The following is a 17604-nucleotide window of genomic DNA, read 5'->3' on the forward strand; positions in this document are numbered from 1 at the left end:
ATGGGCATGGGGAGTTATTTTACCTGGACAAAGGTCAGCTTTATGAGGGCTTCTGGGTGGACCGAGTGGCCAAATGGACTTTGGAAGAGAAGAGGTAACAACAACAACCACAATATACACAACTCCTAAGGTACATACTTTGTATTTTGAAGCATTTAAAAGTTTGTATTTTACTGGGTGTTGCAGGTATGGTGCTGAGCCCCCAAGCAGACCAGGGTTCAAATATCTCAATTACTATCACATACATTTCAAAGTATTCTGATATTTGTTAAGACAAGTAGTTTAATATTGGAATGTAATTTGGAAAGTATTGGCAGCTATTTGAAAATACTCAAATACACTTCCATGCATTAAACCCAGATATTTGAAAATACTTTAAAACGACTTCCAAAATAAGTAATTGCTTCAGGCTGCATTATTTGAAAAATAACAAATAAAAGACACATGTATTTGAACCCAGGGTGATGATCAATTCACTGTATGGTGAGGTGTCCCACCTTTCTCTGCTTAAGGTACATCTGTTGGATGTAAAATCAGTTTTAATGGAAACATAGTCAACATACCACAGTGAATAGGACATACCACAGAAGAACAGGAGAACCACCCTCCTGTTGTGCTTCATCTCTGTTGATCTCTGGACACGTAGTAAAATGCCATTAATTGTTAAATTAAGAGAGCATATCATCATGAGTAAGATCTTAGTAACTTTACTTCTCTGAAACAGGACCACTGAACATGATCAGACTTGTAATGAGGTCACAGCGCCATCTGTCTATCATTCTCCAATGGCAATTTGAGGTATTAAAAAATGTATCCTAGAAGCAAAACAAAAAGCAAAAGGTTTAAGGATGTGCGTATGACCAAACTTTTCTATATTTACCAAGACCTACCAACTCAATGTACAAACAAGTCAGAGGGTGCACTTTTGACAGGAAATTAAAGCAACATAACACCTTTTACGAAGCAAATTGTGTTGAGAAAGAATATGTGCAGTTCATTTCTGTATTCACTGTTTAAGCAGCAGTGAAAAAAGCTTTTCAATGTCACAAAAACATTGTTCAGACAACCACGGTACAAAATGTTTATTTCAATAACAAATTGTTTACATAGTAGTAAACTGTTGTGAGTTTATGCAGTAACATTTGGACTACAAATAACTTAAGCAGGCCGATTACATTTAATATCAAACGTTAACTCTAAAAAGTAAAAATCTGAATATTGGGTTGAATACGGAACATATTCACCTCTTACAGAAGTAATGCCACATTCAAGACAACTCAAAACTGACCTTTCATGCTTGGAAACTCATTGTAGAAAGATGAGGAATGGGTTTCCCACTTCAAAAATATCAGAATCGTCCAATAGGAAGCTCTACGCAAATGTTAACTTGTGAGGTTCAGACTTGTCTTGAAAACACCATAAGACCTTCAGTGGTGCTCATAACAATAAAGCAAGCCACCTTGTCACAATAGATTGTTAATGAGAGCCCTCTTCAGCCCCATGCACTATTACCTGCAAGGTACATTTTTTTTTTTTAAACTGTCCACAAGTGCCAGTTAAGACAGTGGTGTTTTTTTCTGTTGAAAATGTGTACATGCGTTAAGTGGCATAGTTTTACAGTTATATGCAAGTAAAAAAAATCTAGAAATGTGAACATTTCAAACAGTGAGTAGCACAACACTTTCATATAAATTATTTTGTGTTTTTAATAGAAATGTCAAACTAATGGCAAAAGTATTGTCGTGGTAGAGATATCTATCTTGTCAGAGTGGTCAGTCTTTAAGGGAATTGAGAGCTGGGGGATTGCATGAGGGACTCCCCTCTGCCGTCCAGCTCATTCTGCAGCCTGGTCAGGTTGGATAGCTCCTCCAGCTCCTGGAACTGCCTATCTGTTTTGTGGCTGACAAGGGAACGATAGAAATGTACAGCAAATACTATAAATATCAGGCCAAAAGGCACCATGATAGAGGTGGAGGTGATGGCAGCAGCCACACCTGCAGATATGGTCCCATTGTTGGGGTTGTGGTTCTTAGGCCTAATGGGTAGAAATTTGACCCAGCAGAGGAGTACAACCTCAGCCAGGAAGAGCAGGGTGCCAATGACTGTAGAGAAGGCCCAGGCCAGCTCGATGTGGTGGTGCATTCTCTCATGTGGAGACTCCTTCACTGAGTTGAGGTTGTGAACGTTGCTGACTGCCTCAATGTTAGGCAAGATGCAGGTACTAACCATCAGGGCAAAAAGGTGAACGGCCACCAACACAGTGGTGCAGGCACTGAATGCAATGAGGAGACCAGGTGGGTAAGGATAGGTTGTGTCCAACTGAACCTCCACCATTGCTACCTAGAGAGGAGAAAGGGATAGTAACAGTATGAAATGTTTCAGAAAAAAATAGCATTCAAGACAGACCGTCTGGAACTAGATCTATAAAGGGGGAAAAACGTGCTGTCAAAATTCCATCCAGACATGATCTTTAAAAATGAAGAAAAACTGCAATGCAAAACTAGGGGGTGCAAAGAATCTATACAACATGAGATGAATACACAAGGATTCTGCTTTTGGATGATGCCTAGCCGTCATCATGCTATGGACATCAAAGACTTGCCTTTGCTGCAATGCATCTTTGGGCGAGTATATTCCTTACCATAGCGAACCCAGATAGTAGAGCAGACGTTCGACTGGAAGCCTTCAGTTTTGCTCGACTCAAGTAAAGCTTCCTCCAAGACAGTGCTTGCAATGAATGCTCGTTCAGACTCATTGTGCCGCTGAAATTGAATAGACTGAACAGGCGTTGTTTGATTCGTATGTGGCTGTTTAATAATAACGATAGGCGTTAGCTAACCAAATACATTAATGTAGAAATTGGCAGCAGTTCAGATACTTTCAATCGATTTTCGTTAGCGCTATGTTGACATTAAATAATGACAAAGTATTGTAAGCATAACGCGGTTTAAACTTCATACGGTCTACTTCTTCTGCAGCGCCTCTGAACCGAACACCTAGACCCTGCTGTTTCGCTCGAGCTGGCTGCACCCATAAGCCATTGCGGCGAAGCTTAATAAACTACGCACAATTCTGCCTATCCATAATAAGTATAATAAGTTAGTTGGATCATACAAACAGAAATACTTTAAACTTTCACATTGTAACTAGTTACTCTGAAACGATATGTATAGTGCGTACAATAATTTGGTTACTGTCATTAGTCAGTCATGCAGGGCCACTCGTGGAAAATAGAACCTGGCTATCTGAAACGTATGCCGGTGAAGAATGCGAAACAAACAGTGTCAGTTATACTTGCAAATTATTTATAATAATTTGAACGACAGTGGATGATTATAATTTAGCTATTCGCATGACACGTTGATACAAATGTCTAGCTACTAACTAACAATTTGCAATAATCAATTGAATCATTTTAGACAATGTTCCCACTGCCCATTGTGCCCAATAGCGTACATGCATGCAATATATCCATATTGAGGGATCTAAACTAGAGCGAGCGAGCATGCATGCGGACTCCAAGCAGCCTTTGTTGTGCATGCAATTGCAGGTCTATGACAGACCGCGAAAAAGTCGGATAAATAAATGTAATAGCATTTGTTTGTTATACATTCAGAACTATTTTCATAGTTGACGTGAAGAATAAGTAGTGTGGGAGGTGACGCATGACGTTGTCCAACAATGTTTTGATTCTGTCGGTGACGTTATCCAGCACAAAACAAATATGGTTACCACTTAGTTGAGTCGAAACGCAGTGATAATTAGTTTAAATGTGATTATTATAATTTTTTAAATGAAGGGCTGAACAGATACACTAGGCAAGGGCTCAGATCATGGAAGCTGGTGCAGATTCTGGACGCAAGCTGGTGTGTAGCATTATTACCCTATTCTAGCATAGCTAGCCTCGCTTTTAACTGGACTAGCTAGCTAGGTTAGCTGAGATATCAGTGGTAGCCTATCTTATCATCATTTCATTGACCCTCAGAACAGAAGATGTCATATGTTAAAATTTGACAAACGTCAGCTTTATGTAGTTACTTAGGCTATATTTTACTTGGAAAATGATAGACGTCATTCACAAGCCCACTCAGACTTTGCGTACCGTTGTTATTGTGCATCTTAGCACGTTATGTTAATGTTTGTCTTGGACATAACGATTGAGGTTATTAACTAGCATTGTTTAATCATCTGTAAAGGTGTTTGCAGCTAAAGGCCCACCTACAACCACAAATACAGCATAGCCACGTGCACCACTGTTTTATTGTGATTTCTTCTCGAGCCTACATAAGATAATGTACTGCCTGGCCTATGCGTTTTCTAATTTGAAACGACCGCCCTTATTCAAAGCTATACTTGCATATTCATTATATACTCTAGTATTTTGAGAACATTATTGGTAAGACGTGATAAATATTGTCTCATACTTGTATAACCTGTATTTTCATTCCTCTACTAGCGCTCCATCTGCCGGACAATGTACGACGAAAATGAGGACTTCTCTGATGTTGAAGAAATTGCAAATGTCAGGGGTTTTAATCTGGAGGAGAAACTTGTTAGCAATTCGTACAACAGACATTTCGTTCAGTTGATGGACGGCAAAGGTAATTTAAAATAAAATGCTTAATTCATAATTTTAGTTTACCACACTCACTGTCCCCTCACTGGCGGACACGCTTAAAGGCCAGGGCAGTCAAAAACGTAATTTCCTTGTATTTCATATATTTCCACACTGAGGTTGGAATAATACTGTGATAATGCCCATTTAGTGTAAGAGCTGTTTGAAAAGACTGCCTGAAATTTCAGCCTGTTTTGGTAGGATGGAGTTGTGGTGTGCCTTGTGACATCACCAAGTGGTAAATTAGTTAATACACCAATAAGAAAGAGCATTCCAAACCTCTGCCAATAACAGCTAGTTTTCCCATTTTCCCCTCCCCACTCAGACCACTCCCAGACAGTCTTAGGAAAATGATTGCTTGAGAAATTGTTCTTTGCTAAGAAGCTACTGTATTATTTTTTGTTTGCTTTTTAATTGAAAACAATCACAGCAAGGTACTTAATTATTACAGAGAAATTATTTGATATTGAGATAAAAATGTCTGCATTGGGCCTTTAAAATGTTCTTCCTTTTCATCCATTGCATTCACACACATTAGGGGAGAAGTTCCATTTGGTTAATTCGTCTTTGTGCATGATGTCCTCACACATCTATGGCTGTGTTTAGACAGGTAGCTGAATTGTGATATTTTTTCCACTAATTTGTCTTTTGACCAACCACAACAGATCTTTTCACATCAGATTTTTTTCAGAGCTGATCTGAGTCGTCAAAAGACCAATTAGTGGGAAAAAAAACCAATTAGTGGGGAAAAAAATACCAAAACTGGGTTGCCTGTCTAAACGCAGCCATTGAGACACACACACATTGTATTCTACTGTACCATGTGCAGAGTGAAGATATAATGAACACCTACACTTTTCTTCTTCTCAGATTTCACTTATGAGTATGTTCAAAGAGAAGCACTTCAGACCCCTCTTATTTTCAAAGCCAAAGATGGACTGGGGCTCAGGTGAGAGATGAGTACAATATGAAGACGTGTGAACAATAAAGTCCTATTTAGCCTATTAAATGTTCTTGTTTGCCTTGGTTAAATATTAGGTTTTGTGGAATGGTTTGAAGGTAATATGCTTATCTTGACTTCATTCTTGAAAAAATACAGAATGCCAGACCCGGAGTTCACCGTCAGTGAGATTAAGGGTTTGGTTGGTAAGTCTATCTTTTAAATATTAGGCATATTCCTTTCACTGCATAAATACTTCTCTTAGACTCATCATTTAGTTTGGACAGCAGGGCCCACACTGTACTCAACAATACCCTGCATTTGTTGATGAATGAAAAGCATGCTGCCGGAAAAGGTGTCAAGTCAAAAAGTGTGTGGGTGTTGATGGAAACCTTTTTTAAGCCTGAAATGCAGGGTTCTTTCACTTATGGAACAAACATTAGATAACTCACTTTACCAGATGCATTTCAGAAATTTCCAGTGCAGACACCATACACATAGGTCTATCCATCAATATTACAGAAAGTCAGACTGAAATCAGTTATAGTTAAATGCCACTTTTGACTAAATTACCACTAATAGGATCTCTCATGTGATATGGTAGTGTTCAGGTTTACGGTAAGACTGCTGTGTTTGTGTTTGCAGGTAGCCGTCGTGCCGTTGATGTGATGGACGTGAGCACTCAGAAAGGCTCTGAGATGAGCATGGCCCAGTTTGTCCGCTACTATGAGACGCCTGAGGAGGAGCGGGACAAACTCTTTAATGTTATCAGCCTGGAGTTCAGCCACACCAAACTGGAGAACCTTGTCAAGAGGCCCACTGTGGTAAGATGGCACCGCCAGTTTTTGATTCATTTATCCATTATGAACAAGGGCAAATTTGACAGTGAATGCCAACTGTCAACTCTCTCTTATAGGTGGATCTAGTGGACTGGGTGGACAACATGTGGCCCCTTAAACTGAAACAAAGACAAACTGAAGCCACTAATGTCATCTCAGAGATGAAGTACCCCAAAGTACAGAAGTAAGTAATTTGTCTTTTAGAAATTCAGTTAGTTATTGTGTGCAATGTCAAAGTTACTTTTGATGTGTGGACCTGTTACAACAATGCAGTTGATTGTACATAACAGGAAAACACTGAAGCACATGCCAAAGTTTCTTTTAAAAAGCTGTGAGAAAATTGCTTCTTTGCTGGGAGGAAATATTAGCTTACTCCTCCTTTTTCCAAAGTCCCTTTGCCCTCTCTCTTTTAGCCCCCTGCTGTCATTCACTTCCTCTGATGGTTCTAGATGGTTGCTAGGCAGCAGGGCTCTTTCATGGTAGAGGGCGGTTCTTCACAGGATGCCGAAGTGACTTCATGGCTCATCCTCAGCCAATCAGCTACCAGCATTATGACACAGAGGGCATTCAAGAGCCAATTGTGCCCTCCCTTTCACCCTCACTCTTCCCCTCTCTCTTTCTAGCTCTCTCTTTCACTCTAATATTCTCTCTCTCCTTCTACTCTCACTCCTCTCTATTTTTTACTTAATGGTGCAGGGCAGAAATAAAATCCGGAGCAGTTCTCTCCTGTCTGGTCGGTGACCAGCGCATGGGGGGTAGGGTGGGGGGTGGTCCTGAGCGAACCCGGTCAGAGAGAGGAATAGCTGTCGGGTACGTCTCTGTCTTTTATTGGGAAAAGCTGTTCAGATTGAGAGATGTCGGGAGTACTCTACCATGTCATTTGATTTATTTACCTTGTCTTTAATGGAGACGCTCAAGGGCTGGTGTGATTGATCGTGAGTGGTGTTTTGTAGTGGGATGTTGGGCTTCTATAGCCCAGGGTCTGCTCACTCTCTGTCCAGAGGAGAGCTGCAAACTGCTGTGCAATAGGCTGGGGATCTGTGTGTGTGATTATGTGAGTGTCTCACAGGTTCAGCAGATGGGCCCTCAGTGAAGTCTGTAAGCCAGACAGTATTATGCGTCTCGACATGTTCTGTTCAGTGTCGGTGATATGTGTCTATATGGATGAGGTGACCTTCTCCCTCTGAGTGGGAGCATTTATAATGTGCTTACACTGGCAGTTTCCACCATTACCTCAGTCAAGGTCATACTCCGGTCTCCAGCCCATGTGAACCCTCTCCTCCGGTGTCTCTGTGGGAAGGTGCAGATACACTGATGTGGGATGGATGACAAGCCTGTATCTGTCTGACTGGCCTCATACAGTAAGAGTCAGCCGGGGCTGGAGAACTATAACTTAGCCATGCAACTAGACCAAATCAAATGATATGTATGGACAAAATGAGCCGTGTTGACAGGATGGGAAGTTGTCTGTATTTTATGAGCTACTGCTACTGACTGGATCAGAGGAGGCAAACAAGCTTGTATTGATCAGCTGCCTGGTGTTATTGAGGCTCCTGGAGGACTCGTGTTGCCAAGAGAGTTTGTTCCTCCTGCATCAGGACCAGGGTTTATGTTGATCAGTGCCAGGTATAGAATTAGTATATGGTTTATTCATCACTCATTTTGGATGTCCCATGGCTTGAAGAGTGGACTTTCTACCCTGCCATATCCACAGTAGAAGTATCACAGCCTTTTTACTAGGGCTGTGATGATACCAGTATCACAATTTTTTCCATTACAAAAATGGAAACATGAAGCAGACCAAAACTCTAAAATATTGTGTGCTATAGCTTGGAATTATTATTTTTTTGACTCTGGATGACAACATAATGATGTTTGTTTCCAACATTAGGGCTGTGATACATACTGGTATCGTCTCGTCCCTACTTTTTATTTGGCCTTTTTTTAATCTATCACACACTCTGTGTGGTATGCACTTGTTATTAGCAGATTTCAATCTGATAAACCTTGAGCGTAGACTAACTGTGCTGGCTGCAAAATGATACCAAGACAACAGATGCACCATTTTACAGTAGCCTACATACAAATAAAACCACCTAACAAAAATCATGACTGTGGCTCTAACAATAATGTGCCATGTAATGATAGTATGGGATGATACCAGTATCGCGAAACTCATTAGTATCGTGGCAAGGAAACAAAACACAAAGTGTCACCCTCAGGTGGTGAGGGTAGGTAACAACATCTCCATCCCGCTGAACCTCAACACTGGGGTCCCACAAGGGTGGGTTCTGAGCCCTCTCCTGTACTCCCTGTTCACCCACGACTGCGTGGCCATGCACGCCTCCAACTCAATCAAGTTTGCGGATGACACTACAGTGGTAGGCTTGATTACCAACAACGACGAGACGGCCTACAGGGAGGAGGTGAGGGCCCTCGGAGTGTGGTGTCAGGAAAATAACCTCACACTCAACGTCAACAAAACAAAGGAGATGATTGTGGACTTCAGGAAACAGCAGAGGGAGCACCCCCCTATCCACATCGATGGGACAGCAGTGGAGAGGGTAGTAAGTTTTAAGTTCCTCTGCGTACACATCACGGACAAACTGAATTGGTCCACCCACACAGACAGCGTGGTGAAGAAGGCGCAGCAGCGCCTCTTCAACCTCAAGAGGCTGAAGAAATTTGCCTTGTCACCAAAAGCACTCACAAACTTTTACAGATGCACAATCGAGAGCATCCTGTCGGGCTGTATCACCGCCTGGTACGGAAACTGCTCCGCCCACAACCGTAAGGCTCTCCAGAGGGTAGTGAGGTCTGCACAACGCATCACCATCATCAACTACCTGCCCTCCAGGACACCTACACCACCCAATGTCACAGGAAGGCCATAAAGATCATCAAGGACAACAACCACCCGAGCCACTGCCTGTTCACCCCGCTATCATCCAGAAGGCGAGGTCAGTACAGGTGCATCAAAGCAGGGACCGAGTGACTGAAAAACAGCTTCTATCTCAAGGCCATCAGACTGTTAAACAGCCACCACTAACATTGAGTGGCTACTGCCAACACACTGACTCAACTCCAGCCACTTTAATAATGGGAATTGATGGGAATTGATGTAAAATACATCACTAGCCACTTTAAACAATGCTACTTAATATAATGTTTACATACCCTATATTACTCATCTCATATGTATATGTATATACTGTACTCTATCATCTACTGCATCTTTATGTAATACATGTATCACTAGCCACTTTAAACTATGCCACTTTGTTTACATACCCTACATTACTCATCTCATATGTATATACTATACTCGATACCATCTACTGCATCTTGCCTATGCCGTTCTGTACCATCACTCATTCATATATCTTTATGTACATATTCTTTATCCCTTTACACTTGTGTGTGTATAAGGTAGTAGTTTTGGAATTGTTAGGTTAGATTACTCGTTGGTTATTACTGCATTGTCGGAACTAGAAGCACAAGCATTTCGCTACACTCGCATTAACATCTGCTAACCATGTGTATGTGACAAATAAATTTGATTTGATTCATGTTTTCATTCAGTCACATAAATTTATTTCCCAAGCTATAGCACATTAAGTTACATACAGCTGGTTTTTAAAGGATCAAAGAGTTTTGTCTGCTTCGTGTTTTCAGTTTTGTCATGGAAAACATATTACGATATTGGTATCGTCCCGGTCGTAAATGATACTGTTCCATTTTCTCCACTGAAGCCCTGGAGTCATAGCCTCGCAAGCCGCCTGATTTCGCGAGCTTACATTGTTTTACTATAGCGCAGCGGTAATCATTCTGGTTTATATGAGGCTACTGGAGTCAGTGGTCGGGTCCCATTCTATTAATAGACCTGTTCTCATTCTTATCTCACTGAATTACTGAATGATTTATGTCCCACGGAGCCATAATCATTCCACAATTAACTTCCAGAGGAGAGGCTGTTGTGAGCGATCCTCTAAGCTTATTTGTGGTTACTGATTTTTGTTGTTGTTGGTGTTTGTTGGAATAGGGTACTGGCAGTTGTAGTACAGTAGAGAGTAGCGGATTTCAAACAGATGTTGTGGTTGAGCTGCTTGTTTCTTAGAAATTAATCACAAAGACATTTTCATCCAAATAGCTTTCATATTCAGTTGTACATTGCACAGCTGGAATGTTGAAATGGTACAATTTACTGTATAGTGTCTGGGGTAAGAACCATGAACAAAAAACGAGCTCACTTAACCTTTCTAACACACTTTTTTTATATAATTGGTGACCATACTTGGTGGCCGTACTGCACATCTTTTATTTCCCCCTTTCGGTTTCTGATGTTCATTCAGCTCAGCCCCTAACCCACGGTCGTCTTAGTTACATTTGAGTCATTTAGCAGATGCTCTTATCCAGAGCGAATTGCGGGAGCAATTAGGGTTAAGTGCCTTGCTCAAGGGCACATCAACATATTTTTCACCTAGTCGGCTCAAGGATTCAAACCAGGGACCTTTTGGTTACTGGCCCAACGCTCTTAACGTCTAGGCTGTCAAACAAATAAAATATGCTCCCCTAGGTTCGTCATAACTATTCAGATCCAGTGGGTCATCATTCACCCGTCTCATGTCCCTCTGTAGGTACTGTTTGATGAGCGTGAAGGGCTGCTATACTGACTTCCACATTGATTTCGGGGGCACGTCTGTGTGGTATCACGTGTTCAAGGGAGGAAAGGTAAGTTGTCATGTTTGTTTTCCAGATCGTATGTGGCAAAATAATGCATCCTGAGGCTCTCTGGTATACCCTCCCCCAATCCTGGTACTGTACATGTATTCTATTTCTGTCGAGGTGCTACAAATGAACCTGTTCCCTGTTTGTCTCAGCAATTGCTGCAGAGTCAGCAGACATCAGAGGATTGTTGCTAGGGTGTCCGTATGCACACCTTTGACGGATCACATTATACAAACTTGCAAAGGTCAAGCTAAGGCATGAAGAGGAAGCGAGGGGGAAGAACATTATGTGAAAGGATGAACAAATCTCCAAAATGTGCTGACTTCTCTAATATAAGCTGTAACCTTGAGAAATATATCGCCCGTGTTGTTAGATGACAACCAAAGCCACATCCCCAACTTCTATCTATCTCCCTGTCCTGTGCTCAGGTGTTCTGGCTGGTGCCTCCGACACCTCATAACCTTGCCCTGTATGAGGACTGGGTTCTGTCAGGCAAGCAGAGTGACGTCTTTCTGGGAGATCGTGCAGATGGCTGCCAGAGAGTTGAGCTAAAACAGGGCTACACCTTCTTCATCCCCTCTGGTGAGCTGCCTAGCATTTTGTTTTGATCTATTCCTATCATAATATCATGAATATCATTGTAACAAACCATACAGTATATGCACTGCTTTATTCAGGCATGTGTTTGAGAACATGTTTGGACATACCATGTCTGTCTGCCTGAGCATGTTTTGAGTGGGTCAGCTGGTTCTCATGATGTCTGGCTGGCTGTCCCGTTTCAGGCTGGATTCATGCAGTCTACACCCCCGAGGACACACTGGTGTTCGGAGGCAACATTCTGCACAGCTTTAACATTCCCATGCAACTCTCAGTCTATGAGATAGAGAACAGGACTAAGGTAGGCTGTCTCATACAGGTGTTCCAGTACTGATGCTTCACTCCACCTCTGACCTGCTCCATTAGTGAAACCATTAGTGAAACTAAACTGTGTCTCTACAATGAAGATGTATGGGGAAAAAGCCTCACCTCATACAAACAAGTCTAGGTCACTTAGTGTGCTATGTCAATGAGTATGAGAACTGAATAGTCTCTTCCTCAGCCCCTACCTCTGGTTTTTTACAGATCTGAACTGGATAGGGGAAGCTAGGGATTGAAACAAGGCAGGAATGTGACACAAAGGCCCAGGTGCTGAACTTTCTGTCATTGGCATTACCATCCAATTGAGAGACAGACTGATGTGCTAATGATGGCGCGGATGAGGTCTGTGCCCGCAAACAAAAATCCATCCATATTCATGTGGAAATAGTCTGTGACAGCGGTTCATGTAAAATCAGAATACAGCGCTAAAAGGGCAGAAATGAATCACGGAGCTTGTTGTGTCATATTGGCTTAATCTCTCGTGGAGAGATCCTGCGCGTAAACCAAAGAATCTGACACTGACTATTTGGATGTATAATTGGGCAAAGGCGGTGCTTAAGCAATTTTAAACTCCAGGGGTGATAAACACAGGTTCAATTAGTGGAGGGGAGGGGGTTTTGGCTGAGAGTTTATTTTTGCTAGGGTGGAGACTTTGCAAACCGAACCGTATGGACCCAACGCAGCTGATCAAATGACCCAATATTTAAATTCTGGGTTAACTGAGATTACATACTGGCAGCCTGAGACTGAAATACTTAAAGGAAAGAGTGTTTCTCTTCTTTTCACAAACTCCCAGGGGCTTCTTATGTTGATGAAATATAGTGTATATGAGCCTATTGCTTTTGTGTGTATGCATGTGTTTGTACTGTATATGACCTAATTAGAGGAATGTCTAGAAATATTTCACTATTTTTATTCCGGTATTCTTTCCAATAATAAGATAAGAGTAGTTGCTGTAATGATATGGATGCTTGTCCTGCAGGCTTTGAGATTTTATATGGATACTTGGCTAAATGTAGCTTTCTCAGTTATGATGGATAGCTGGTTAGAAGAGTCAGCTTTGCTGAAAGTACAGTACTATTTTTGTTTCTGCTGGAAAAGAGGTATGAGAGAAACAGAGACAGTTTCATATGCTCCCCAGGGCTTGGCACGCTGCGTTCACTCTATTTTTACACCTCAACACAGAAATGGAGCTGGAGAAAGAAAGGATTATCACTGAAAAGTGTTGATCTGTATGAAATCATCTCAGCGAGATAAATATAGCTGTGCTTCTTAGAGGAGAGTGGGAATCAGATCATGCTGCTGTGTCTGAGAGGGCAAGCTCTCCCTGGAGAGATGGGAATGAATGGAAGAGCTTGGCCTTGAACAGGGCCTCTGGTTTGCCAGTGTGTGTGTAACCGTTGTCTCTATCAAATGCAGTTGAATTGTTCAACTAGTTTCTTACACGACATGACCAAAAGTATGCAATCCAGTCAGACACAAGCATTAGTGAGGTCGGAAGCTGATGTTGGATGATTATGCCTGGCTCGCAGTAGGCTTTCCAATTCATCACAAAGGTGTTTTATGGGGTTGAGATCAGGGCTCTGTGTAGGCCAGTTAAGTTCTTACACACCGATCTCGACAAACCATTTCTTTATGGACCTCGCTTTGTGCACTGGGGAATTGTCATGCTGAAACAGGAAAGGGCCTTCCCCCAAACTGTTGCCACCAAGTTGGAAGCACAAAATCGACTAGAATGTAATTGTATGCTGTAGTGTTAAGATTTCTCTTCACTGGAACTAAGGGGCCAAGCCCGAACCATGAAAAACCGCCACAGACCATTATTCCTCCTCCACCAAACTTTAAAGTTGGCACTATGTACTAGGACAGGTAGCGTTCTCCTGGCATCCGCCAAACCCATATTCGTCCATCGGACTGCCAGATGGTGAAGCGCGATCCATAAAATCACATTTTATTTGTCACATGCGGCGAATAAAACCGGTGTAGCATTCCACAGTAAGCCCTTAACCAAAAATATTTACTAAATTAACTAAAGTAAAAAATAAGAGCAACAATAAAATAACAATAACGAGACTATATACAGGGGGTACCGGTACTGAGTCAATGTGTGGGGGTACAGGTTAGTTGAGGTAATATGTACGTGTAGGTAGGGGTAAAGCGAAGATGTATAGATAATATACAGCGAGTAGTAGCAGCAGCGTCAAAGGAGGGGGGGGGGGGGGTCAGTGCAAATAGTCCGGGTAGCCATTTGATTAGCTGTTCAGCAGTCTTATGGCCTGGGGGTCGAAGCTGTTAAGGAGCCTTTTGGACCTAGACTTGGCACTCCGGTACTGCTTGCCGTGCGGTAGCAGAGAGAACAATCTATGACCAGAGTGGCTGGAGTCTCAGGCAATTTTTAGGTCCTTCCTCTGACACCACCTGGTATAGAGGTCCTGGATGGCAGGAAGCTTGGCCCCAGTGATGTAATGGGCCGTACACACTACCCTCTGTAGTGCCTTGAGGTCAGTGGCCGAGCAGTTGCCATACCAGGCAGTGATGCAACCAGTTAGGATGCTCTCGAGGGTGCAGTTGTAGAACCTTTTGAGGATCTGAGGACCCATGCCAAATATTTTCAGTCTCCTGGGGAAAGGAAAAGGTTGTTGTCCTGGCACCACACTGTCAGTTCTCTGACCTCCCTATAGGCTGTGTCAGTGTTGCCGGTGATCATGCCTACCACCGTGCTTGGCCTTGCAGTCCTGTCAAGAAGTCCAGGATCCAGTTGCAGGGGGAGGTGTTTAGTCCCAGGGTCCTTAACTTAGTGATGAGCTTTGAGGGCACTATGGTGTTGAACGCTGAGCTGTAGTCAATTAACAGCATTCTCACATAAGTGTTCCTTTTGTCCAGGTGGGAAAGGGCAGTGTGGAGTGCAATAGAGATTGTGTCATCTGTGGATCTGTTGGGGTGGTAGGCAAGTTGGAGTGGGTCTATGGTTTCTGGGATGATGGTGTTAATGTGAGCCATGACCAGCCTTTCAAAGCACTTCATGGCTACAGATGTGAGTGCTATGGGTCGGTAGTCATTTAGGCAGGTTACCTTGGTGTTCTAGGACACAGGGACTATGGTGGTCTGCTTGAAACATGTAGGTATTACGGACTCGGCCAGGGACGTGTTGAAAATGTCAGTGAAGACACTTGCCAGTTGGTCAGGGCATGCTCGGAGTACACGTCTTGATAATCCGCCTGGCCTTGTGAATATTGACCTGTTTAAAGGTCTTTCTCACGTTGGCTATGGCGAGCGTGAGCACACAGTTGTCCGGAACAGCTGCTGCTCTTATGCATGCTTCACTGTTGCTTGCCTCGAAGCGAGCATAGAAGTAATTTAGCTCGTTTGGTAGGGTTCATCACTCCAGAGAACGTGTTTGACCTGCTCCAGAGTTCAATGGCGGCGAGCTTGACACCACTCCAGCTGGCACTTGACATTGCGCATGGTGATTTTAGGCTTGTGTGCGGCTGCTCTGCCATGGTAACCCATTTCATGAAGCTCCCGACGAACAGTTCTTGTGCTGACGGTACTTCCATAGGCAGTTTGAATTACGGAGTGTTTCAACCGAGGACAGACAATTTTTATGCGCTTCAGCACTGCGGTCCTGTTGTGAGCTTGTGTGGCCTACCACTTTGCAGCTGAGCCGTTGTTGCTCCTAGACATTTCCACTTCACAATAACCGTACTTACAGTTGACCAGGGCAGAAATTGGACAAACTTACTTTTTTGAAAAGGTGGCATCCTATGACGGTGCCACATTGAAAGTCACTGAGCTCTTCAGTAAGGCCATTTTACTGCCAATGTTTGTCTATGGAGATTGCATGGCTGTGTGCTTGATTTTTTTTTTTTTTAATACCCCTGTCACCAATGGGTGTGGCTGAAATAGCAGACTACAAATTTGAAAGTGTTTCCACATACTTTTGTATTATATAGTAGCAGTCAAAAGTTTGGACATGCTGTGGTAGCCATGCTGGTTAAGTGTGCTTTGAATTCTAAATAAATCACTGACCGTGTCACCAGCAAAACACACCATCACACCACCACCTCCTCCTCCTCACGATGGGAACCACACATGCGGAGATCATCCGTTCACCTACTCTGCGTCTTACGAAGACACGACAGGGAACCAAAAATCTCAAATTTGGACAGATCAAAGGACAGATTTCTACTGGTCTAATGTCCATTGCTTGTGTTTCTTGGCCCAAGCAAGTCTCTTATTCTTATTGGTGTCCTTTAGTTGTAGTTTCTTTGCAGCAATTCGACCATGAAGGCCTGATTTACACAGTTTCCTCAGTTGATGTTGCGGTGTGTCTGTTACTTGAACTCTGTGAAGCATTTATTTGGGCTGCAATTTCTGAGGCTTGTAACTCTGATTAATTTACCTTTGCAGCAGAAGTAATTCTGGGTTTTCCTTTCCTGTGGCGATCCTCATGTTTTAGCCTAGAGTAAATGATAACTGTCTAGTCCCAGACATTAGGCCTACTGCTTGAGTATTAATACAGAAGGAAGTAAATAAACCACCAGACCTGCAGTGGAGATTAGGCGTTAACTCTTGTTAATCATTACAAAATGGAGGCAGACTAAACATGGGAATGACTTCCCTCATTGTCTTTTTAGAGACTTTTGTTTTCTTAATTACATTTTCTCTCCAAACTCGTTTCAGGTTCATTCCAAGTTCCGCTACCCGTTCTACAATGAGATGTGCTGGTATGTCCTGGAGAGGTACGTGCACTGCCTGACCAAGCGCTCCCATCTCGCTCCGGAGTTTCACAGAGATCCTCTGCTAATCGGTGAGTGAGCCCAACTAATGGAGTTGTTTAACCAGTTCCCCGGGTGTGCCAATGAATGCTGCTTCAATCTTTCTTCTATCCCGAGAGCTCCTGCCTTGTACTCTTGTTGTAATTACCACTCACAAGTGGGTAACACTCTAATCCTTTGCTAAGAGCCAATGTTATAACACTTCTGACCTCTGTTTAATCAGTGAGACTGCGTTATCACAGAAATGATAGCTAGCATGATGAAAGTGACAGAAATTATAATCTGACCGGAATGGTTACACATATGGAGCACATCAGACTGGTCCTTTAGTCTTCTCTCATCCTCCTCCTGCACTTCTTCAGATTTGGAGACGAAGCTGAGCACTGAGAGCCCCTCCTCTGACTCGCGGAGTCAGGACATGGACGAGGAGGACTCCTGCGAGACGCAGCAGGAACGAGATGAACGGAGTGACAGGTCAGCATTTGATGACCCTTGCTCTCCTGATAACAGGAAGGGTAAACCCAGCGCCCCTCAGCCTCTTAAAGCTGCCTTGGATGATAGCTGCATCCCCACCTCCATCCAGCCTCCAGAGTTCCCCAAAACCCCCTCTGGTTCGCCAGGCTCAGAGTCTCAGAGTAAATGGACTCATTTGACTGAGTTTGAACTGAAGGGCCTTAAGGCCCTGGTGGAGAAGCTGGAAGCACTCCCCGAAAATAAGAAATGTGTCCCAGATGGCATGGAGGACCCCCAGGCCCTGCTGGATGACATGAAGGTATGTGCCTATCC

General features: G+C 43.0%; 2 protein-coding genes across 2 annotated transcripts in view; one reads left to right on the forward strand and one right to left on the reverse strand.

Moving 5' to 3' along the window:
• Nucleotides 1-266: 266 nt before the first annotated feature.
• On the reverse strand, nt 267-3028 carry LOC139422897 (calcium release-activated calcium channel protein 1-like). Its single transcript, XM_071174353.1, has 2 exons — nt 2642-3028; nt 267-2340 (listed from the first exon to the last, which is right to left on the reverse strand). The coding sequence occupies exons 1-2, from the start codon at nt 2753-2755 to the stop codon at nt 1780-1782; spliced, it is 675 nt and encodes a 224-aa protein (XP_071030454.1). The 5' UTR covers nt 2756-3028; the 3' UTR covers nt 267-1779.
• Nucleotides 3029-3673: 645 nt separating this feature from the next.
• The window catches only part of LOC139422898 (lysine-specific demethylase 2B-like), a 41274-nt gene continuing 27343 nt past the window's right edge, over nt 3674-17604 (forward strand). Inside the window, exons 1-11 of the mRNA XM_071174355.1 lie at nt 3674-3866; nt 4457-4601; nt 5486-5564; nt 5715-5761; nt 6201-6379; nt 6472-6578; nt 11032-11125; nt 11551-11704; nt 11905-12020; nt 16724-16850; nt 17181-17590. Coding sequence (XP_071030456.1) covers nt 3834-3866; nt 4457-4601; nt 5486-5564; nt 5715-5761; nt 6201-6379; nt 6472-6578; nt 11032-11125; nt 11551-11704; nt 11905-12020; nt 16724-16850; nt 17181-17590 — 1491 coding nt within the window. The 5' untranslated portion in view covers nt 3674-3833. The remainder of the gene's footprint in view (nt 3867-4456; nt 4602-5485; nt 5565-5714; nt 5762-6200; nt 6380-6471; nt 6579-11031; nt 11126-11550; nt 11705-11904; nt 12021-16723; nt 16851-17180; nt 17591-17604) is intronic.

The sequence above is a fragment of the Oncorhynchus clarkii genome, chromosome 12, assembly GCF_045791955.1.
Source record: "Oncorhynchus clarkii lewisi isolate Uvic-CL-2024 chromosome 12, UVic_Ocla_1.0, whole genome shotgun sequence".
NCBI lineage: Eukaryota > Metazoa > Chordata > Actinopteri > Salmoniformes > Salmonidae > Oncorhynchus > Oncorhynchus clarkii.

Excerpts from the sequence above, each read along its gene's own strand:
- LOC139422897 (XM_071174353.1), bottom strand. The coding sequence starts at position 2,755 with ATGAGTCTGAACGAGCATTCATTGCAAGCACTGTCTTGGAGGAAGCTT. Across the intron at positions 2,341-2,641 it reads TACTATCTGGGTTCGCTATG|GTAGCAATGGTGGAGGTTCA; the intron begins GTAAGGAATATA and ends TCTCCTCTCTAG.